General features: G+C 47.4%; 1 protein-coding gene across 1 annotated transcript in view; it reads left to right on the top strand.

Annotated features, from left to right (window-relative positions):
• The window catches only part of SEZ6L (seizure related 6 homolog like), a 166934-nt gene extending 147198 nt beyond the window's left edge, over positions 1 to 19736 (top strand). The window contains 8 exon segments of the mRNA XM_082203772.1: positions 2194 to 2390; positions 5338 to 5532; positions 8097 to 8288; positions 9311 to 9505; positions 9649 to 9681; positions 11203 to 11317; positions 11734 to 11836; positions 18562 to 19736. Of these exon segments, the coding sequence (XP_082059898.1) occupies positions 2194 to 2390; positions 5338 to 5532; positions 8097 to 8288; positions 9311 to 9505; positions 9649 to 9681; positions 11203 to 11317; positions 11734 to 11836; positions 18562 to 18591 (1060 nt within the window). The 3' untranslated portion in view covers positions 18592 to 19736.
• Positions 19737 to 24469: the final 4733 nt, after the last annotated feature.

Genomic DNA, 24469 nt, shown 5'->3' with positions numbered 1-24469 from the left:
AAATGTCAGCTTTCCAGTGGGATTATCCAAGTGGCTTCCAAGAAGAACTTTAATCAAATTCCCAGCTAAGCTGGCGCACAGCCAAGGATGAGGAGGGAGCCTCAGCAGTTGTATGGGCTGAGGCAAGGAGTGGGGGCAGATCTGAGCAAGGCAGAATTCCATGCAAGGGAGACAGAATCATAGACTTGTAGAGTTGGAAGGTACCCCAAGTGTCATCTAGTTCAGCCCCCTGAAATTCAGGAATCACAGCTAAAGAGTCTCTGACAGATGCCCACCCAATGAGGAAGCTTCCAAGGGAGCCTGTTCCACAGTCGAGTACCTCTTACCACCAGAATGTTATTCCTAATGTTGCGTCAGAACCTCCTTTCTTATCATATGAATCCATTGGTTCCAGTTTTCCCTTCTGGAACAGCAGAAAACAGGCTTGCTCCATCTTCCATGTGGCAGCCCTTGGGATATTTTGAGATTTTCACAACAGGTGACTTCCAAGTGCTCTCTCTCTTGTTGTGGACCAGCACGGTTTGGTGCAATTTACACCTTAGACCAAGGGTAGCCTACATGGTGCTCTCCAAATGTTCTTGGGATTCCTATTCTCATCAGCCCAGTGGCACCAGGGATTATGGGAGTTATAACCCAGCAACATCTGGAGGGCACCCCTTTGCCTACCCATGTCTTAGATGGTACTCTGCTAGCCCTTCCCATTGCTCCCTCCAGGGGACTTTTTATTGCAGCTTCTGCATCTCTCCTTCACCCATCTCCTGCCACCAGCATCAGGACCTTAAAATTATTAAACAGAACTGAGAACCCCGTGGTGTTCTGGAAGTCACACTTTAGTGTGCAAACATTAGCAGATGGTGATAACTGTGAATGCTTTGGGCTGCTGCGGATTCCTACTGATAAAGACACAATAACATGGCGGGGCTCTTTTCTGGCTGGCTGGCAGACTGGTGTTTCTCCTTGACTCCACCTGCCCCCACGCCCAAATATTTGCCATCAACTCTGAGTTGAAGGGGAAAGTTTGAATTTACTGAAGAGCAGCACCCTCTGCTGGCCAATAGAAGCTCTGCTACTGTGTTGAATTTAGAAGTGAGACCAGTGAGGGGTTACCAGTTTCTGATATTGTCCCCTGTCTGCTTGCCATGCAGAGATTCACTGATCTTCATGCCGTGAGCTTTGCCTGCCGCTCCTGTTCTTTCTTCTTCTTTTTTGCTGTTCTTTTTTATTGGTTTCTTTAGACATATGTTCATCATACCACACTGTAACAACTTGATTTTCCTGTAAATTAAATATATGTTCTTAAAACATTTGTTGTTCAGTCGTTTAGTCATCATGGACCAGAGCACGCCAGGCACTTCTGTCTTCCACTGCCTTCCGCAGTTTAGTCAAACTCATGCTGATAGCTTCGAGAACACCATCCAGCCATCTCGTCCTCTGTCGTCCCCTTCTCCTTGTGCCCACCATCTTTCCCAACATCAGGGTCTTTTCCAGGGAGTCCAGAGGAGGGCAACCAAAATGGTCAAAGGCCTGAAAACGATGCCTTCTGAGGAACGGCTAAGGGAGCTGGGCATGTTTAGCCTGGAGAAGAGGAGGTTAAGGGGTGATATGATAGCCATGTTCAAATATATAAAAGGATGTCACATAGAGGAGGGAGAAAGGTTGTTTTCTGCTGCTCTAGAGAAGCGGACACAGAGCAATGGATCCAAACTACACGAAAGAAGATTCCACCTAAACATTAGGAAGAACTTCCTGACGGTAAGAGCTGTTCGACAGTGGAATTTGCTGCCAAGGAGTGTGGTGGAGTCTCCTACTTTGGAGGTCTTTAAGCAGAGGCTTGACAACCATATGTCAGGAGTGCTCTGATGGTGTTTCCTGCTTGGCAGGGGGTTGGACTCGATGGCCCTTGTCGTCTCTTCCAACTCTATGATTCTATGATTCTATGATTCTACAGTAAGAGCTGTTCAACAGTGGAATTTGCTGCCAAGGAGTGTGGTGGAGTCTCCTTCTTTGGAGGTCTTGAAGCAGAGGCTTGACAACCATATGTCAGGAGTGCTCTGATGGTGTTTCCTGCTTGGCAGGGGGTTGGACTTGATGGCCCTTGTGGTCTCTTCCAACTCTATGATTCTATGATTCTATGACTCCTCTCACGGTGACCCTCTCTTTCTCTGCCTGCCCATTCCCCGTCCCCCGGCACAGTCTGAACCTGAGCAACAGCGATATCCTCACTGTCTATGATGGAGACGACGTCAGCACCCACATCTTGGGACACTACCTGGGCAGCAGTGGGCCTCAGAAACTCTACTCCTCCACGCCAGACTTGACCATCCAGTTCCACTCGGACCCGGCTGGGCTCATCTTTGGAAAAGGGCAGGGATTTATCATGAACTACATTGGTGGGTGCCTGGAAGGGTCCCAGAGACCTCGCCACCTCCTGGCCTGGAAAGGGCAAAGCTGGGGGAGGGGCTGGCTGTGCAAGATGCAGAGGCTCACTGGAGATGGGTGAGGAGCCCATGACCCGCCAGGCTTTCTTGGAGTTAAACTCCCATCAGCCTTAGCAGCCAGAGAGGGAGCTGGGAGTTGCATTTCGGCAACATTGGAAGGGCGACAGATCCCTTCTACCTACTCTGTAACCTTTAAGAACTAGCAGTTGCAGCTGTTCAAGCTCCAGCCAAGAGGGACTTGAAATGTGTTTGGGGGCAGCTCCCTCCATACGTCCTTTAACTGGGGAGGAGAGAGAGAAAGAGAGGCTTTCTGGGGTGCCTGGTTGGGGGGGGTGGCAGAGCAGTTTCTCTGAGCACAGAATGCCCACTCCCTGCATCTCTATGGGAGAGGATCAGGAAGAGCCCGTGGGGAAAGGGACCTCTCTGTGACTGAAACCCCTTCATACCCTCCCTTTAAAATGCCACAATAACACTTTAAACAGCCATGGCTTCCTCCCCAAGAATCCTGGCAGTTTGTTAGGCAACACTCCCCCCCACACACACACACACACCCGAGCTACAATTCCCAGAGCTCCTTGTGAAGAGGGGTGGGTTGTTAAACCATGCTGGGAACTGTAGCTCTGGGAGGTGACTATCAAAGGGCTTTCACTGTGTGGTGTGCAAGTGTCCTGAGATGACCCTGTCAGAGTAGACAGAGATGATAGATGATAGATGATAGATAGATAGATAGATAGATAGATAGATAGATAGATAGACAGACAGATAGAGATAGATAGATAGATGATATAGATAGATAGATAGATAGATAGATAGATGATAGATAGATAGATAGATAGATAGATAGATAGATAGATAGATAGATAGATAGATAGATAGATGATAGATAGACAGAGATAGATAGATAGATGATAGATAGATAGATAGATGATAGATAGATAGATAGATAGATAGATAGATAGATAGATAGATAGATAGATAGAGATAGATGATAGATAGATGATAGAATGATAGATAGATAGATAGATAGATAGATAGATAGATAGATAGATAGATAGATAGATAGATAGATGATAGATAGATAGATAGATAGATGATAGATAGATGATAGATAGATGATAGATAGATAGATGATAGATAGATAGATAGATAGATAGATAGATAGATAGATAGATAGATAGAGATAGATGATAGATAGATGATAGAATGATAGAATGATAGATAGATGATAGATAGATAGATAGATAGATAGATAGATAGATAGATAGATAGATAGATAGATAGATATAGATGATAGATAGATGATAGATAGATAGATAGATAGATAGATAGATAGATAGATAGATGATAGATGATAGATAGATAGATAGATAGATAGATAGATAGATAGATAGATGATAGAGATAGAGATAGATAGATGATAGATAGATAGATAGATAGATAGATAGATAGATAGATAGATAGAGATAGAGATAGATAGAGATAGATAGATAGATAGATAGATAGATAGATAGATAGATAGATGATAGATAGATAGATAGAGGATAGATAGAGGATAGATAGATGATAGATAGATAGAGATAGATAGATAGATAGATAGATAGATAGATAGATAGATAGATATAGAGATGATAGATAGATGATAGATAGATAGATAGATAGATAGATAGATAGATAGATGATAGATAGATAGATAGATAGATAATGATGATAGATAGATAGATAGATAGATAGATAGATGATAGATAGATAGATAGATAGATAGATAGATAGATAGATAGATATAGATATAGATGATAGAGGATAGATAGATAGATAGATGATAGATAGAGATGATAGATAGATAGATAGATAGATAGATAGATAGATAGATATAGATAGATAGATAGATATAGATGATAGATAGAGATAGGCAGGCAGGCCAGAGCAAAAACGCAGAGGATGGTGGTGCAAACTTGATCCATGGCCCTTGGGATCCTGCCTGGCCACCCACAGTGCTGATTTAGGGACCTGCAGCCAAATCCTTGACTTTGAACTCTCACTGTCTGGAACTCCTCCCAACTCAGTCAGGGGCATGGAATCTGCTGTGGCTGCCTAGACTCTGTTTCTGGGCTCTGACCTGCATCTTCCCCAGCCACTGTGAGCAGAGGTCAGCTGCATCTTGATGGTCCTCACAGGCTCTCTGGCCCTATGCAAACTGAGACCCAGAGTTCCCCTGGCTGGTCCCATGGGCTTTTGTCAGCCTGCTTCCCCCACCCCCACCCCATCTGCATTTCCCACTTCTCAAGGCCTTGGCAGCCTCAAGACCTTGACAGCATAGAGCCCTTTCCATCAGCAACAGCGCTGATTTCTTCCTCCTCTGGCTTTGCCACTCCCTCTCACCAGGGAGGGTGTTGCAAGCCACAGGAGCCAACTCCTAAGAGCCAATGTCCCTTTGGGGGGCCCCCTAAAATATTTGAGGGGGCCAGGGGCTGCCAGAGTTGATGGGCATTGCCATTCAAGTGGTGTGTGGGTGTGTTCCGCATCTTGTGATGGATTATGTGGGGTGGGGCCTACTTGCCCCCCCCCCATATTTTATTCAAGTTGGCATCCCTGCTGCAAGCTCTCTATGATGTCACAGAATGCTCTAAGCAGGGCACATCCCATCACCGGGGCAGCTCTTCTGGAGACGGTGCCATCCAAGCTGTGTGCACAAGCTCCTTAAAGGAGGCAAAATGTTCTGTTAGAGAAGCCCAGGTTGATGCAGCCCAGATTTTGAGAGTTCCACCTCCAGCTTCTCTAGAACTTGATGTTTCCTGCAGCTGTCAAATAGCTGCTAAGAGGGTATTTGAGGTGCTTGAGGAGCAGGGTCCAGCTGTGTACCCAGCTGCTTTTTAACTGCAAGTTCTCTTTCCGGGTACAGAAGTGTCGCGGAATGACTCCTGTTCAGACTTGCCTGAAATCCAGAACGGCTGGAAGACCACATCTCACGCAGAACTTGTTCGTGAGTCCAAGATCACCTACCAGTGTGACCCAGGCTACGACATTGTCGGGAGTGACACCCTCACCTGCCAGTGGGACCTCAGCTGGAGCAGCGACCCGCCCTTCTGTGAGAAAAGTATGGGCTTCACAATGTAGGCAAGGGTGGCATGACCTGTGCTGACTCCGCGTCTGCCCTGCTCCTGACTCTTAACACGTCTTTCCTCGTGGTTTGAGGAACCCTCCCTGCATCTGCCATGTAAGCCTTGCACCTTGCAGAGCAGAGCTGAGGGGGCTCCCCCAGTTTACACAGTACGATCTCATCTTACACAGAGGTATGCCCAAGTCCTTTGGAGCTGCCCAGCAAGTTGGGGGAGAGCTTAAAAGCTCTTTTTGCAGCAGGTAACTCAAGAGGAACCAGCACAAAGGGAGCTTTTAAGGCCTCTGCCTTGCTTGGAGGTCAAGGCCAGCATGTCAGAATAGGACCTGGGAGGCCAGGGCTTGAATCCCCACTCAGCTGGTTGACCTTGGGTGCTGGTCCCTGCCTCTCAGCCTAGCCTGCCGTGCAGGGTTGCTGTGAGGATTAAATGAGGAGTGGGGAGAACTGTGTATGCCACCTGGAACTCCTTGGAGAGAAAATGTGGGGTGCAGTAAATAACTATCAAGGGCCTCTTAGCACACCAGGTCCAGAAGCCTAGTGATCTTCACAGGAGATCTCATGGGAACCCCAACAGTCTCGTCTTGAGCTCTCCGCCTTGCTTGGATTCAACTTGTGCCATTTCAAGCAGCTGGTCTTCAGCTCCATGTAGCTGAGATCACACCAGTTCAATGTGCATAAAATGTGACCGCTCTGAGCAGCCTCTGCTGGGGATTCCCAGGACCCACTTTGGATTGCTGTGCAGGTGCAAGAAGGGCTTGAGTGAACAAAGATGCCTTGCCATTTGGCAGCTAGAAGCCCGAGCTCAGCCAGCTGTGGTTTCTGCTACGAGTGTTATTATTGTCATTCTGATCTGCTTTCCTCAAAAAGTGACCCCCAGAAAAACATACAAAAACACTGTCTGAAACCAAGCATAGCAACCCAACCAATAAAAACCTGAAAATACAGCTCTACAGATAAATGGCAATTCTTACACATCCCAGTACATTAAATGAGGCACGCTTGGAAGAAGCGGACCATTTGGATCCCTTCCAGTTGGGATTCAGGCCTCATCATGGGACTGAAACTGCCTTGGTCGTGCTGGTTGATGATCTCCGGCAGGCTAGGGACAAAGGTGAGAGCTGTTTCCTAGTTCTGCTGGATCTCTCAGCGGCCTTTGATACCATCGACCATAACATCCTTCTGGCCCGTCTAGAGGAGCTGGGAGCTGGAGCCATTGTTATACAGTGGTTCCACTCCTTCCTCCTGGGCTATGTTAAGAAAGTGGAGGGTGAGTGTTCAGACCCCTAGACTTGTGGGGTGCTTCAGGGTTCTGAGCTCTCCCCATGCTTTTTAACATCTACATGAAGCCGCTGGGAGAGATCATCAGGGGGTTTGGGCTGGGTGTCCATCAATATGCGGATGATACCCAGCTCTATCTCTCTTTCAAATCAGAACCAGTGAAGGCGGTGAAGGTCCTGTGTGAGTGTCTGGAGGTGGTTGGAGGATGGATGGCAGCTAACAGATTGAGGTTGAATCCTGACAAAACAGAGGTACTGTTTTGGGGGACAGGAGGCGGGCAGGTGTGGAGGACTCCCTGGTCCTGAATGGGGTAACTGTGCCCCTGAAGGACCAGGTGCGCAGCCTGGAAATCATTTTGGACTCACAGCTGTCCATGGAGGCGCAGGTCAATTCTGTGTCCAGAGCAGCTGTCTACCAGCTCCATCTGGTACGCAAGCTGAGACCCTACCTGCCCGTGGACTGTCTTGCCAGAGTGGTGCATGCTCTGGTTATCTCTCACTTGGACTACTGCAGTGCGCTCTACGTGGGGCTACCTTTGAAGGTGATCCGGAAACTACAACTAATCCAGAATGCAGCAGCTAGACTGGTGACTGGGAGTGGCCGCCAAGACCACATAACACCAGTCTTGAAAGTACATTTCCAAGCACATTCCAGTACATTTCCAAGCACAATTCAAAGTGTTGGTGCTGACCTTTAAAGCCCTAGACGGCCTTGGTCCAGTATACCTGAAGGAGCGTCTCCTACCCCACCGTTCTACACTGAAGTCCAATGCTGAGGACCTTCTGGCGGTTCCCTCCCTGCAAGAAGTGAGGTTACAAAGAACCAGGCAGAGGGCCTTCTCGGTAGTGGCACCTGCCCTGTGGAACGCCCTCCCACCAGATGTCAAAGAGAATAACAACTACCAGACTTTTAGAACACATCTGAAGGGAGACCTATTTAGGGAAGCTTTTAATGTTTGATGAATTACTGTATTTTAATATTTTGTTGAAAGCCGCCCAGAGTGGCTGGGGAAGCCCAACCAGATGGGTGGGGTATAAATAAATTATTATTATTATTATTATTATTATTATTATTATTATTATTATTTTATTGAAACCTTTCAAACTGAAGGGTGAAAAGTCATCAGATTTCAAAGCTTTCATGAGGACTAGAAGCATTTCAAACCGGAAATCCTCCACATCCTACAATACTGCAAGCTAGAGAGACCAACTCTTGCCATGGATGCCCCCAGTTCTCATCTAACTCTGTTCCTTTCTCTCCTCTAGTTATGTACTGCACAGACCCTGGGGAGGTGGAGCACTCAGCCCGTTTGATTTCTGACCCCGTGCTCTTGGTCGGGACCACAATCCAGTACACCTGCAATCCGGGCTTCGTTCTTGAAGGAAGTTCTCTCCTGACCTGTTACAGCCGCGAGACGGGGACACCCATCTGGACCTCAAGGCTGCCCCACTGTGTTTGTACGTTGGGCTCTTTACCCCTCTTAATGCAAAACTCACACACTTCCTGGAAACGAGAAGCCACGGTTGAGTTGTGGGGGACTGCAACCCCTGTGGGTTGGCATTTGAATATAAATACAAGAATACCATATGAAGCTGCCTTCAACAGGTCCAGGTCCTTGATAGATTTGGGCTCAAAAAGATCTCTTTTAACCAGCAGGAGCTCCCTTCAAGGCCTCGGATGGAGAGGGCTCTTCCTTATCATCTAGAATCGTAGAATTGAAGAGTTTGAGGTGACTGGGGGTCATCTAGTCCAGCCCCCAGCAATGCAGGAATCTCAGCTCAAGCATCCCTGACAGATGGCCATATGACCTCTGCGTAAAAATTTCCATTTTTGTCATTTGAATCCATTGGTTTTAGGCCCTACCCTCAAGCTTGCTCCGTCTTCTGTGTGACAGCCCTTCATATATTTGAAGATGGTGATCTGCAAATATGGTGCCAGAAATCTTTTTTCCCTGGATATGCCAGGAACTGAGCCAAATTATAGCATCAAATCAATATTTGTTGCCAGCAAGTGGTTGGATGAGCCCTCCAAAAGACAGGTGGAGAAGCACTTGGCTCACACCTGCAAACAGCTGCCAAAAGGTGCTCCAAGCCCACAGGTTAATTTGTGGCCTTTGCTGTGAGAAAACCCTCGTTCTTCACAGGGAAGGTTGCAAGGCAATGCTTCTAACACATTTGTGGGGCAGGAGAGGCAGAGCAACACTGCTTTTGTGGAGCCAGTCTTGCTTGAGCCGCTGGGAAAAAACATTCTCTGTCTCATGCAGTGTGGCATGAGGACCTGGGAGACCAGAGTTCAAATCCCGGATTTGGCCGTGAGCCTTGGGCCAGCCATTGCCCCTCCCAGCCTAACCTGCCTCACAGGTGGGAGCTAAGTGCAAGAAATAAATCCATGCACCCTGAACCAAAGAAGCTTCATGCAGACCTGATTTGGAGGGGGAAAGAATGTTCAAAGGCTTCCTCCTCTGTGTGTTTCCTCCTAGCTGAAGAATCCCTCGCCTGTGAGAACCCAGGCCTACCAGAAAACGGATACCAGATCCTCTACAAGCGCCTTTACCTGCCCGGGGAGTCCCTGACATTCATGTGCTATGAGGGTTTTGAGCTCATTGGAGAGGTCACCATCAAGTGTATTCTGGGGCAGCCCTCCCGCTGGAGTGGGCCACTCCCTGTCTGCAAAGGTACTGTCCCCTGGAAAGAGAGAGGGGCCAGGATGCAGCCGCTTGCTTGCTTGCCTGCCTGCCTGCCTCCTTTCCCTCATCTTCTCTGGGGCAGCCTCTGGATCCAGCAGCCCCAAGCTAACCTACCTGCCTTTCTCTTTCAGTGAATCAAGACAGCTTTGAGCATGCCTTAGAAGGTGAGCAGAATATTTTCATGGGCTCCCCGAGTTCCAGAGTCAACAGGACCCAGATTAGTTTTCCTTTGGAGTTTCTGTCATGTGTGCTTTATTGGCAAATCCATTAGGAAACAAAAAGTTTATTAAGATGCAAAGGGGGGGGGGAAGTAAGATCTTTTAAGAAAAAGATATTCCAAAGAAAAAATTACAGGAAATCAGAAAATTCCCCAACAGAGCAAGAGAGCAAAGATTAAATGCAGTCCTCTGCTCCTTCGCTAAGCCCATTCCCCAAAGATTCCCACTTCCCTAAAGATAGCTCTCAATGGCTACCAGCCGCAGTGACTGTGCTCTGCCTCAACAGGTGGGGAGAGCGCTCTTGTGCATGTAGGCTTGCCTCTGGCGGGCCACTGAGAGAACAGGGCACTGGACGAGATGGGCCACTGGCCTGATCCAGCAGGCTCGACAGAATCTTCCACAAGCTCCTTTGCTGTCCTCCAGTCATTGGCCTCCTGGCCAGCCACCTGTTCTTATAGCATCTCCTTGTCCATCAAATGCTCCCCGCAGAGGCCCCAGGAGCAAGGAATTAGGGAGCTTTCAATTTGCCTCTCCTCTGAGATATGCATGCCTTATATCCTGCCGTGGATAGCAGTGGAATTGTGGATTCCAGACCCAGGGCAATTGCTAGGTTTCCCAAGTAACTATTTAATTCCCAATGAACAAACACAGAAAATATGCATTCCATGTAATATGCGTACAAGATCCCATTCCTTCACAGCCTGCCTACATTGGGATGGGTGACAGCTGACATTCTCCCAGCCACGGCCCAGTAAGCAGGAGTCAGGGAGATGGCAAGCAACCCGTGTGGGCAGGCAAAAAAGATCTTTGCTCTTGGAAATTACCACCAGGGTTTTCTCCGTCTTCCTGCCCGACAGAACTGTATCCTTGAGCTTGTGGATTCAGGAACTGGCTGGGAGTGCAGACCTACTTTTCTCTGGCTAAATGGAGGGCAAGAGAGCTGGGCTCTTCTCTGCAGGGGAAAGCTCTGTTGCTTTAACAGACAGACAGTGTTTCCTCAGCGTGAGCTAATTGTGGGAAAGATTGTCTTCTGATATCTGAAGATCTGTCTTGAGTGTTAGCCATCCATCTCCCTAAGCCATGAAAGACCAGGGTGGGTGCAGCTGCAGAAACTCTCACACTCGCTCAGGTGCCTATTTGGCAGCTGCCCTTTGCCCAGTCCTAGAAGGGCAGAGTTGGGAGGCAGCCTTTCCCCTCAACTTGCTTGCATTCCCCCCTGGGATGAGGCTGCTCCCAGAGGGCTTGTGTGGGAGGACCAAAGGACACTTTGCACGGAACATGGACACCCATTTGTTTCCTGTGCCTGTTCAAAGCCTCTTAAGCACCTAGTGGTGCCCTTGGAGGGAAATCCATTTCAAGGCTAATCTCCAGTCTGCAGCTTGGGTGTCAGTCTTGGGTGCCCTGCAAGAGAGAATCCCATGGGGTGCTTACCTGTCCAGGATCTCACCCCAGCACTTCTCTCTTCAGTAGCTGAAGCTGCCGCAGAAACGTCCTTGGAAGGGGGGAACATGGCGCTGGCCATCTTCATCCCAGTGCTTGTGGTCTCTTTGCTGCTGGGGGGAGCATACGTCTACATCACCAGGTAGGAAGGCAGGGTGGTGGCAGGTGCCCTCTCTGGTTCGGGAGGCGTTTGGGGCGTTTGGAGGGAGGGCTCAGCTTCTGAGCCAGCTTGGCTGCTTCTGCCAGCCCACCTGTAGCTCTTGGCTTCTCAGGGACCTTTCCTCAGCACCCTTGCTCTGTCTTTGTGGCACTGTGCTCTGGGAGGTACATGTCAATCTGTGGCAAACTAATGGAGTGGGAGGAGGGGCCCTGGGGCAGCTGGCGTTCAGCCCCCTTCCAATGATCCCAAAGTCCTGGGCCATCAATGCATCATCTCCCTCAAAAGCACCCACCACGAGTGCTGCTGGAAGGGCTTGGAAAGTGTTGCTCAGTGGATCCCTTTGGACTCTGCTCTCTTGACTCTTCTCTCTGGTGTCTCTCTCTCTCCCCAACTCACAGGTGCCGCTACTACTCCAGCCTGCGCCTTCCCCTCATGTACTCTCACCCATATAGCCAGATCACAGTGGAGACAGAGTATGACAACCCAATTTATGAGACAGGGGTGAGTTGACGGATTCCTGGATTGAAAGCAGCATCTTGATTTGGCTCCACGTAGAACACACAAGTCCCTGTGGAGGCAATTGTGAGGCAGTAAAATGTCTCAGGACAGTCCTGAATGTTGCCCTCATTCAACTGCCTCGAAGAACCACAATGATGCTCCCTTGTCTTGCCCCATGTGCCATCACAGTAGTTTCTTTTTTTAAAAAAAAAAAAGATATTTATTAAAACATAAGAATTTTTTAAAAAAATACACAAAAAAAGACAAAATTACAAAAAGGGGGGGGGACAAAAATATAAAAAGAAAACAAAAATAGAACCATCCTTTTCAAATTCTCCAATTTCCATTACCTTCTTTCCACGACCTCCTCCTCCTCCCATCTCTTGTATCTTGATTGATAATTGTCCCAGCAAATCCTTTTCAAAGTTCGTAATATTCTATCCTTACTTTACCTTACTCTATTATCATCCTATCTTATAGGAATCCTTGATACTTAAAACTTAAATCCATAATTCATAGTATTTAATTGTTACATTACTCTATTCTTGTTTTATCTTATGAAAATAATCTTAGAGCTTAAATCTTTTTTACCAACTTCTCATAACCATTACCTTTTTACCATATTATTTAAACATTTTAACAAGAGCCAAGTACTTTCATTTCAACATTTTCCCAACATTCATCAGACATTTCTAATAATAATAGTTCATAAAACATTTCTAATAATAGTAATACAAAAAGAAAAATACAATAGGATAAAAACAAACCAATCTTCTTCCAGCATCCCCTCCCCCCAGTCCCGGGGTTGTCAGTCCTTTCTGCTTCCCTTTAGTCTGGCACACTAACCTGGTGCCCTAATATCCGAGGCCTTCAAATCTCTTCCATGTCCCTTTCGCAGCTCTTCTTCATATTTTCCTTTCACTGGTGGAACTCCGGCTTTGTAGTGTTTTTGACCCTTTTCAACAAATCAGCCCCTTTCTCATAGTCCAAACTGAGCTCCATATGATGTTTTAAAGCATATTTCAGATTCCTTCCAAAGTTGGAGGTCCCAACAACTCCAAACCTCTGACGACCCATTTCCAGACTCGGAAAGTCCAAGCATCCCTGCATAGGGTGGTCAATCCAACCACCCATTTCCAGTTCAGTCCAAACTTTATCTTTCCAAGTCTGGTTCTTTCCGAGTTCATTAGCCAAATCCAAAAGCTCACTTTCCTGCTAGGCCGAGAGTCCCTTCATCCCTGGCGTCCCAGATTCAGCAGGGTCCTCCTCTTTCTGTTGTTCTGTCATGACACACTCCTGTTTTGGTTCCTGAATGGGCTCCATGTCATTTTCCACTGCCTGCTCAAAGGCACTAGCAGCTTTTATCATAAAATCCATCTTCTGGCTTAACTGGTCCAATAGGGCACGTATGTTGCAGAGAGCACCCAACAGTGCTTCTGAAGGCATTGTCCTGCAAGGTCGCCAAACTCTTTCCCACAGTTGTAATCAGTAAACAGCCGCAAGTTCCCAGGATTTAGTTACAATTTCATAGTTCCCCTCTAGAGGGAGAAACTTCTGATTGTTCTTTTCCTTAAGCACAATAGCAACAAAATTTCTTCTTTAAAGATATTCTGTCCATATTTGTCCTTTTTAAAAAAAAAAAAGCAAAAGGAAACAATGGAATCACAATGTTTCCCTCCTTTAGACTATCTGTCAAAGCATTTATTTCTGGTCAATGAGCTTCAAACGCCAAATCTGACACCCCGCTCCAGGGTCAGGACGGTGGAAAGATGCTTCGCTTGACTTTGTTTCCGCAGGTTTAAACAGCTCAGTAACAATCCCCCTTCTTTTCCTGCTTCCGAAGGGGGGTTCCGCAGTTTTAAATGGTGAAAGACGATCCTTTAAAAGTGATTTTTAAGGCTCTAGTTTACTTTGTCTTTGCTTTGTTATAACTACCAGAGAACGGAAGGGTGACTTCCTGTTTACCCTTTTCCGTTTCAATACCAAATTAGGATAAATATAAAGTCCAAGTTCCTTTTATTTTGCCAATACTTGTTTAAGATCCAGTTATTTAGCGTTCCAGTACTCACGGTTGGTTATTTCAATGCCAAATTGTCCCAGGAAAAAGGCAGCGCTCTCCGGCAACGGCTGTGCGGCTTCGCTCCGCAGAAAAAGCAGTCGACTCACAGCACAGTGCCACTTCCCCCTCTTCACTTCGGAGCCCGTTTCTGGGTTCCTTGGTGAGTTGGGGGGGCGCTAAAGGTGCCCGCCAAGTCCCACGGTCACAGGCTTCATCTGCCTGTGATTTTCAAAAGGATGCCCGCTACGCCGCAGCGGGAAAGACCCGTTTCTTGAGGAGCTTGTCCCTCCAGTTCAGAGGGAGTCCGCCATCACCGGAGGCGCAACCCTGGAAGTCTCCATCACAGTAGTTTCTGGGCCTCTCCATAGTGGCCACATGGTAAGCAGAGTCACTGGATGAAATGAGCTGCCCTTTCCAAGGTTACATAGAATCATAGAATCATAGAATCATAGAGTTGGAAGAGACCACAAGGGCCATCGAGTCCAACCCCCTGCCAAGCAGGAAACACCATCAGAGCACTCCTGACATATGGTTGTCAAGCCTCTGCTTCAAGACCTCCAAAGGAGGAGACTCCACCACACTCCTTGGCAGCAAATTCCACTGTCAAACAGCTCTTACTGTCAGGAAGTTCTTCCTAATGTTTAGGTGGAATCTTCTTTCTTGTAGTTTGGATCCATTGCTCCGTGTCCGCTTCTCTGGAGCAGCAGAAAACAACCTTTCTCCCTCCTCTATGTGACATCCTTTTATATATTTGAACATGGCTATCATATCACCCCTTAACCTCCTCTTCTCCAGGCTAAACATGCCCAGCTCCCTTAGCCGTTCCTCATAAGGCATCGTTTCCAGGCCTTTGACCATTTTGGTTGCCCTCCTCTGGACACGTTCCAGTTTGTCAGTGTCCTTCTTGAACTGTGGTGCCCAGAACTGGACACAGTACTCCAGGTGAGGTCTGACCAGAGCAGAATACAGTGGCACTATTACTTCCCTTGATCTAGATGCTATACTCCTATTGATGCAGCCCAGAATTGCATTGGCTTTTTTAGCTGCCGCGTCACACTGTTGGCTCATGTCAAGTTTGTGGTCAACCAAGACTCCTAGATCCTTTTCACATGTACTGCTCTCAAGCCAGGTGTCACCCATCTTGTATTTGTGCCTCTCATTCTTTTTGCCCAAGTGCAATACTTTACATTTCTCCCTGTTAAAATTCATCTTGTTTGTTTTTGCCCAGTTCTCTAATCTGTCAAGGTCGTTTTGAAGTGTGATCCTGTCCTCTGGGGTGTTAGCCACCCCTCCCAGTTTGGTGTCATCTGCAAATTTGATCAGGATGCCCTTGAGTCCATCATCCAAGTCACAGCATCACAGCAGATGTGATCTCTTGTACTATCTCCTTAGTTATTCTAGTCTGTCTTTCCTCTGCTGAATCATTTGCTCCAAATTCTTCAGGTCGGGCATTGTTTTCTTTATCGGAGAAGACTGAGGGAAAGAAGGCATTGAGGAGTTCAGCCCTTTCTGTGTCCTCTGTTTGCATTTCACCATCTTCTCCTCTGAGTGACCCCACTGTTTCTTTGTTCTTCCTTTTGCTATGAACATACCCATAAAAGCCTTTTTTGTTGCTTTTAACCTCTCTAGCAAGCCTGAGTTCATTCTGTGCTTTAGCTTTTCTGACTTTGTGTCTACACGTGCTGGCTATTTGTTTGAATTCCTCTTTGGTGGTTTCCCTTTTCCATTTTTTGTACACATCCTTTTTTAATCTTAACTCAGTTAAAAGTTCTTTAGATAGCCACCCTGGCTTCTTTAGGCACCTTCCATGTTTCCGTCTCATTGGTATTGCCTGACGTTGTGCTTTTACTATCTCCCTCTTAACAAACTCCCAGCCATCATGAACTCCCTTTCCTTTTAGTATTACTGCCCATGGGATCTCACCCAGCACTTCCCTAAGTTTTATGAAGTCGGCTTTCTTAAAGTCAAGAAATTGAGTCCTAGTATGCTTGGCTGCTCCTTTCCGCTGTATAGTAAACTTCAGAAGAGCATGATCACTCGCGCCTAATGATCCTTCCACTCCTCCTCCTTTCTTGTCTGGTCTGTTTCTCTGAAATAGATTGTATCCCCCCATTATTACATTCCAATCGTGGGACTTATCCCACCAGGTTTCAGTGATGCCTATTATGTCATATTTAGTTTGCTGTACCAAGAGCTCAAGCTCATCTTGTTTATTTCCCAAGCTTTGTGCATTAGTGTACAGACATTGAAGTCCATTAATCATTCCCCCGTGTCTCTTATTTAAGGATTTTTTCCTCCCACCACTAGGTCTGCGTGCTGTTTGCTCCATTTGGTCTATGACATTTGGATGATCATCTTCATCAATTGATAGACTCCTACCTTCAGGAGCACTGAGTCCCTCCCCCACATTTGTCAGTTTAAAGCCCTCCTGATGAGATTTCTGAGATTTTTGGCAAAAACATTTCTCCCAACCGTTGTGAGGTGCAGCCCATCACTTGCCAGAAGTCCATCTTCAAGAAACTGCAGTCCGTGATCTCAGAATCCAAACCGTTCCTGTTTACACCATGTGCGAAGCCAGCTGTTCACTTCCACTATTTTTCCCTCTCTCCCTGGGCCACATCGTTCAACTGGGAGGACAGATGAGATGACAATTTGTGCATTTAGTTGCTTCAATTTCCTGCCGAGAGCCTCGTAGTCTCTTTTGATCTTCTGGAGGCTATGCAGTGTCATTGGTTCCCACATGAACTAAGAGGAAGGGGTATTTGTCAGTCGGTTTTATGATTCCTTGCAGTCGTTCAGTTACATCTTGGATCTTAGCCCCGGGGAGACAGCACACCTCCCGAGACATCTTGTCAGGCCCACAGATCACTGCTTCTGTTCCCCTCAGTAGGGAATCCCCTATCACCACTACACGCCTCCTCTTAGGTTTGGTCAGGGTTCTTCCATGAGCTGTCCGTTCCAAGGTCGCCTGCACATTCCCTGAGGACTGATTTTGCTGCTCGTCTTCATATACCTGATCGACTGTAATGAGGCAGAGATCCTCAAATGGAGTCTGCTCTTCGTCTTCCATGCTAGGGGAGAGGACCTCAAAGCGATTGTGTATTTCTAAACAATCAGAACGAACCCTGGGCCTCCTACTTCTTTGAGTCACGTTTCTCCATATATCTGGCTCCTGTGTTGGTGAACTAGCCTCCTTCTCAGGGGAGTCCCCTGTCTCCTCCTTGGTGGAGACGGTGTGCTCTGTTGCTTCCAAGAAGAGCTCCAGCTCTCTAATTCTTTGGAGCATAGCTACACGTTCCTCCAGTTGCTGGACTTTGTCTTTTAAGAGGGCAATCAACAGGCAATTGCTGCAGGTAAAGCTGCCTGCAACCATTGGCAAGATGGCAAACATTGCGCAGGAACCGCAGGCGACTGCAGCTGTTCCCTCCCCCTCCATCTTGAGAACGTGTCGTTGGGGGTGGCTACAGCGGTCCTCCATCATAAAAAGCATGAAGACAGGACAAATAATTCCCCCCACAAAAAAACCTAGGTCTCCCCCAACAAACGTTTGAGACTAGCTCCCCTAAATCTAAAAGATGGGTGAAACTGCACGCGCCGCTAGGCGCATGCTGCTGCCCTGCTAGCCTCTGCCCTGCTAGCCGCTGCCCTGCTAGCTCTGATAAGCTCCTCCCACAGCTAATCACCTGCCTCAACAGAAACCCTGCCCCCTCTGATCTTTGCACAGGGAGAGCAGCTAATCAGCCACAAAGAAACACACAAGAAAACCCTTTTTGCTCCTTCTTCAACTGCTGCCCTGCAAGCTCCAAGTTACAGCTTGGGTTTATTTGCTCAAGAGACTTGCCGTTGGTAGTCTGAGAACAAGGCATGACATCCAGCCTCACTGCATGCTTCCAGTCTGTGGTCCTACTAGTGGCAGCAGCAGCAGTCCACAAACCATCTTCCACCTAAACATTAGGAAGAACTTCCTGACAGTAAGAGCTGTTCGACAGTGGAATTTGCTGCCAAGGAGTGTGGTGGAGTCTCCTTCTTTGGAGATCTTTAAGCAGAGGCTTGACAACCATATGTCAGGAGTGCTCTGATGGTGTTTCCTGCTTGGCAGGGGGTTGTACTCGATGGCCCTTGTGGTCTCTTCCAACTCTATGATTCTATGATTCTATGATTCTATGTAACCTTGGAAATGGCCCTTGTGGTCTCTTCCAACTCTATGATTCTATGATTCTTTCGGCCTTCAGTGAGGAGTCCCCATCCCTCATCCTGATTGCCAGCATTCTGTCAAAGATGGCAGGCAGTTTTCTCTCAGTGCTTAGCATGTCTGTGAATGTACCGTGACATCAGAGCAGGCCAACCAATGGAGGAGCTGCCATACCCTAAAGGGGTTGCCTTTTATGGAGTGAAGCTGTGTGACTCCTTCTTCCTGCCCCAAACTTTTAAAAGTTAACATGAATTTAAAACCTCAAGAATGTAAAAACTCAACAACAACAAAACATTGGTTTTTAAAAAACAAAACAAAAAACCCTGAGAAGTATTCAGAGTGCAGAGGCCCCCTGAAATAAAATAGTTCTGACCAGGTGTCTGAAGCTCTAAGCAATTTCCCCTCCTGAAAAGACATAGCTGGCACCCTTTTTGGAGCAAAGGCAGCCGTTGACCAGAGTCTGTTTTCTTTCCCCAGGAAACACGAGAATATGAAGTATCCATATAAAGCTGACCTCGTGGAACTCTCCAGACACAGCCTTGATTTCTTCTCCCAGAACCTCCTCAAGTGATAAATGTCCAGTGGAGTTTGGCTGAGAGCTTGACCATGTTGCTCCTTCTCCTTTTGCCACCTTCCTCTCCATCTTGAAGTCTTCTCCAGTTATGTTCCTGGGTGCTGCACGGTTGGGTGCTGCACTCAAGATTTGCAGGCTCTGGAGCTAATCCCTGCTCACCAAGGCAACCTCCTGTATGGCTGCATAAAAAAATAACACTGTGGTGCATTCGTTGTGTATTGTGAGTTGGGGTTTTCCTTACTGTCGCTTAAAAAGGAAGCTGCTTCTGGTCCCTGAGTGAGCTGGGCAACGCCAGGTCCAGTGGGCAGAGGGATCTCTTCTCATGGCAGCCACTGTGCTCCCCCCCCCCCCCGGAACTTGGTGCTGTGCTTTCCTCTGTTTGAGCTGCTGGAAGAGAAAGTGGGGCCAACTTGTAGAGGAGCTTGGAAAGCCACTGGTGACCACCTGAAGAGCAACAGTGACAAAATGACGAAAATCGTGTGTTGAAATCTCGTCCCATTTTTGTCTTGAATCATGGATGTAAACCAGTGTAAAATGGCCAGCTAGGGGATGGTTTGGCTAGGGAAGGCAGAGAAAAATGTCTCTGGAAGCTGGACAGTGAATTACTCCCAGCTGGTCTTACCTGCTTTCAAAGAATTCTGTGGCTGCTGCTTAAGTCTGCTGTCTGCCAACTTTTACTGTACCTCAGGGCAAAAATGGCAGTTCCAGGCTCTTTGGTTCATGTTGTAGTGTTTCTGCTGCACACATTGGAGCCAACAACATAAGAAAACGGTGGATCTTTGGCTCCCTGAAAGGCATGTGAAGGAATGGTGTGTGGGTGTGTATTGGATTAGTGGCTTCTGAACATGGAGGAGGGAAATGCTGCATCCAGTCTTTTTTGTCTAGAATATGACAGGAAGCAGGCAGGTGACCATACTGGCAACTGTTTGGTCCCCCATCTTCAGTTCCCAAAGCAGGTTATAGCAAAAGCCCCATCATTCACACAAGGTTCCTGTTCAATACATCATGTTTGTGCGTGAGAAACATTGGAATTCTGAATCATCGGGATTTTGCACTGTTGGGCCTTTTTTTTGTAAAAGCCACCTGGAACAACTGCTTTAGATGAGCTAGATCAGGAGAAAGGAGTGGTCTGCAAAACACCACTTGCCTTGGGGCATGGGACAAATGCACCGGATTCCCCTTCCCACCAACTCCCTGCCTGCTTTCACACCGGAAGGCCCTGCAGTGTGGACTGTCTTTGCTCCTGGACGATTGTGCAAAGAAAGCAAACTCAAACCTGCAGCCTTTCCATAGGAACATGAAGATGGGAAGAGCACTATTTGGACTGCAGAGAAACACTGCCCCTTTTGCTGCCCCTTCCTGCCTCCATCCAGCCTGTCCCCCTCTCAAACCATCCCTGTTATTAATGGGTAACTGGAGGGGCAGCTGATGCCCCTCTTGGTATTGGCATCTTTGTAAAAATGGTGAAATTGTAACCATGGCAATGTTTTTTAAACGTCTGTTTTAGTTTAGAAACCTGGTTTGTGCGTCTCTGCAGTTGTCAAGAGTAAGGCGTAGGGGCTATTTAGTAATTTACTTTTTCCTCCCCCCCAAAAAAAAAAAATACAGGAAAAAAGAAGAATGTGTATTTGTAATTTGCAGTGGTAAGAGGAGGGAGGGGGAAAGTGCCAAAAAAGAAAAATTGTACCCAGATTTCTGTTTCCATTCTTACAGGTCTCTTTTTATAAAATTGTTGGGATTAAATATTTTTAAGCTAAAACTTCCATGGGAGGTGGCAGAACTTAGTGTAAGTTACCTTAATAGAAATTGTACTGCTCTGTTTTTTAATGGTGAAGGCAACAAGTTGTCGGAGTTTGGGAGTGTAGCCTTTCTAGGCCTTTTTCAAGGGTAGGAAGAGCATTGCGCAGGGGGGGGAGGGAGGGAGGAGCCAATAAAGACACTGAGGGGTTAATTCAGAGAAAGAGCTTTACTCTGCCATCCGGGGTAGCAGAAGGCACCTGCATGATAATTCACAGCAAGCACACCTGAAACCATTTTTACAAGCAATTTATATCCATCTTCCAGATTCCCCTTTCCCCCTCCCAATCTTATGAGTTTGCACACAATGTTGGCAGAAACAATCTCTATTCATGATGAAAAAAATTGTTTCTCTCTCTGGCTCTCCTGGCGCTGTTCCCGGAAGAAAGTTGCAATTGGTAAGACAAGCTGGATGTGCTGCTGGCAAGGCCACTGAAGGCCTGGGAAACAAAAAGCATTGTTTTCTCAGCCTTTTTTTGTTACAGCAAAGCTAATGCTAGCTCAGTGTTTCCCAACCGGTGTTCCGCGGCACACTAGTGTGCCGCGAGACGTTGCCTGGTGTGCCGTGGGAGGGAGGCGGGCGAGGCGGGCGGCGAGAGGCGAGGCGGCGGCGGCGAGGAGAGGCCGCCCAGCGCGGGGCTCTCGCCGTCTGCCTGCCTGGCTGCCTGCGTGGCGCTGACGTCACGGGGCTGTAACGTGCCCCACATAGGCACACGCGGGGCGGCGAGCGAGCTCCCTCCCACATCCCATCGCCGCTCGCTTCGGCCGGCCTACTGGGCTGTCGCAGGCGGAAGGCCTGCGCATGCGCGAGGTTTTCGCGCCTTCGGGATTCCCTTCACGCCTTCCTCCTCCCAGGTCCTTGAGAGCGCGGGAAGCGGCAGCGCGAGACCGGCGTTGAGCCTGGTAGGTATTGCGCTTGCCAAGGCAGTCATTTGGGAAATGAAAACTTGCAAAGCAAGCAACCAGTTCAATCTGAAGTACGTGTATGCTTAATATCCTGTATCTGAAACCTGTTCTGCCCCCTCCCCCACACTTGGTGCCATTTTCATCTACACATGCAGCAGAGTAAGTTGACCCAGAATAGTACCAATTCAGATGGCAGATGGGAGAATGACAGTGCTGAATGCTTTCCCATGTAGAACAGTCCCTGCAAATAAAAACCTAGCATATTTGGAAGAGGGATGCTAGCCTAACCATTACCTTCTATGCTGTTACTATTTTTTTAATTTTTTTTTACATAAGTAAAAAGTGACCTTTCCCCATCTGGCATGGTGGTGTGCCTCGAGATTTTTTTCATGAAACAAGTGTGCCTTTGCCCAAAAAAGGTTGGGAAACACTGTGCTAGCTAATGCTTTGTTAGCTACTGAATCCTCAGAGAAAGTAATTTGAAAGTCTTGAGGCCTGGTTGGGGGGGGGGGTTGACTACACAGGTTTTTGGGTAACCTAACCTGTCCCCTTCAGGAGCACAGAGGATGCTGCTGCCACATGTCCTGAGTGGCAGCGCCATGGGCTCCCGGGTGGATTTCTGACTGGCAGATGCCAACGGCAGCCAAGGTCTCCCTACATACACCTAAGGCATAGTTAACCCAGCACTGCAGTTCCTTACTGCATGGGATCCAAATTGTGTGGACTTCTTTCTGTGTAGTTGGCTACCTGGCATTGGGAATATGACAAAATCTGCCTGCTCAGTTCATCCACACATCCAGACTGGATTTCTGCCCATTTTTTGAAAAAGGCCCCGTTTTCATAGTCTCTAACTGCCCTGAAAATGTCGAGACCATAAGGAAAACCCCCAAGGCATCATTAGGCTTCTCATTTTGTCATGCAGAGACCTGGATTCCCATCTTTGTAGACCAGAAATACCGTATTTTTCGTCCCATAGGACGCTCCGTCCCATAGGATGCACCTAGTTTTTTGGGGGGGGGAATAAAGGGGGGAATTTCCTTTATTCCCCCCCCAAAAAAAAACCAGGTCAGGGAAGCTGAACCAGGTCGAGGAACAGTGGGATGGCGGCGCTGCACCTCCCTGCTGTCCCCTGAGCTTGTGGGGCTGGCCGATGTCTGCCCGGCGTGCAGGGCGCTCTGCTTCAGGGTGTCCTGCGCGCCGGGCGGCAGGCTGCTATCAATTTCCACAAGCTGTCAATTTCCACAAGCAAGAGCCACAGGAGGCATTTAAGGCTTCTTCCCAAGCTGTTTATCTTGGGATGCCCTGTGCAACTTAAGTCAGTCAGTCCTCAGGGAATGTGCAGGCGACCTTGGAACGGACAGCTCACGGAAGAACCCCGACCAAACCCAAGAGGAGGCGTGTAGTGGTGATAGGGGATTCCCTACTGAGGGGAACAGAAGCAGTGATCTGTGGGCCTGACAAGATGTCTCGGGAAGTGTGCTGTCTCCCCGGGCTAAGATCCAAGATGTAACTGAACGACTGCAAGGAATCATAAAACCCACTGACAAATACCCCTTCCTCTTGGTTCATGTGGGAACCAATGACACTGCAAGCAATAGCCTCCACAAGATCAAAAGAGACTACGAGGCTCTCGGCAGGAAATTGAAGCAACTAAATGCACAAATTGTCATCTCATCTGTCCTGCCAGTTGAACGACGTGGCCCAGGGAGAGAGGGGAAAATAGTGGAAGTGAACAGCTGGCTTCGCAAATGGTGTAAACAGGAACGGTTTGGATTCTTAGATCACGGACTGCAGTTTCTTGAAGATGGACTTCTGGCAAGTGATGGGCTGCACCTCACAACGGTTGGGAGAAATGTTTTTGCCAAAAATCTCAGAAACCTCATCAGGAGGGCTTTAAACTGACTAATGTGGGGGAGGGAGACAGTGCTCCTGAAGGTAGGAGTCTATCAATTAATGAAGATGATCATCCAAATGTCATAGACCAAATGGAGCAAACAGCACGCGGACCTAGTGGTGGGAGGAAAAAAATCCTTAAATAAGAGACACGGGGGAATGATTAATGGACTTCAATGTCTGTACACTAATGCGCAAAGCATGGGAAATAAACAAGATGAGCTTGAGCTCTTGGTACAGTAAACTAAATATGACATAATAGGCATCACTGAAACCTGGTGGGATAAGTCCCACGATTGGAATGTAATAATGGGGGGATACAATCTATTTCAGAGAAACAGACCAGACAAGAAAGGAGGAGGAGTGGCGTTATATGTCAGGGATGTGTATACCTGTGAAGAGATCCAAGATTTAGAACCTCAAAGCCAAAGTGAGAGCATTTGGGTCAAAATTAAGGGAGAGAAGAATAACAGAGACCTCATTGTGGGAGTTTACTATAGATCCCCAAGCCAAACGGAGGACATAGATGATGCCTTCCTGGAACAGATGGCCAAGCATGCAAAAGGAAGGGAGATAGTAGTAATGGGGGACTTAAATTACCCGGATATTTGTTGGACGTCAAACTCAGCCAAGAGCATAAGGTCAAACAGATTCCTCACTGGCCTTGCAGACAACTTCATTGTCCAGAAAGTGGGAGAAGCAACAAGAGGAACAGCCATTTTAGATCTGGTCCTAACCAATGTTGATGACCTGGTTAGTGGGGTAGAAGTGGAAGGATCATTAGGCGCGAGTGATCATGCTCTTCTGAAGTTTACTATACAGCGGAAAGGAGCAGCCAAGCATACTAGGACTCAATTTCTTGACTTTAAGAAAGCCGACTTCATAAAACATAGGGAAGTGCTGGGTGAGATCCCATGGACAGCAATACTAAAAGGAAAGGGAGTTCATGATGGCTGGGAGTTTGTTAAGAGGGAGATAGTAAAAGCACAACGTCAGGCAATACCAATGAGACGGAAACATGGAAGGTGCCTTAAGAAGCCAGGGTGGCTATCTAAAGAACTTTTAACTGAATTAAGATTAAAAAAGGATATGTACAAAAAATGGAAAAGGGGGAAACCACCAAAGAGGAATTCAAACAAATAGCCAGCACGTGTAGACACAAAGTCAGAAAAGCTAAAGCACAGAATGAACTCAGGCTTGCTAGAGAGGTTAAAA

This window comes from Podarcis vaucheri (assembly GCF_965113315.1).
Source record: "Podarcis vaucheri genome assembly, chromosome: 16".
Lineage (NCBI taxonomy): Eukaryota > Metazoa > Chordata > Lepidosauria > Squamata > Lacertidae > Podarcis > Podarcis vaucheri.
The sequence above is the reverse complement of the archived record's forward strand: the minus strand, read 5'-3'. Positions and strand labels throughout refer to the sequence as shown.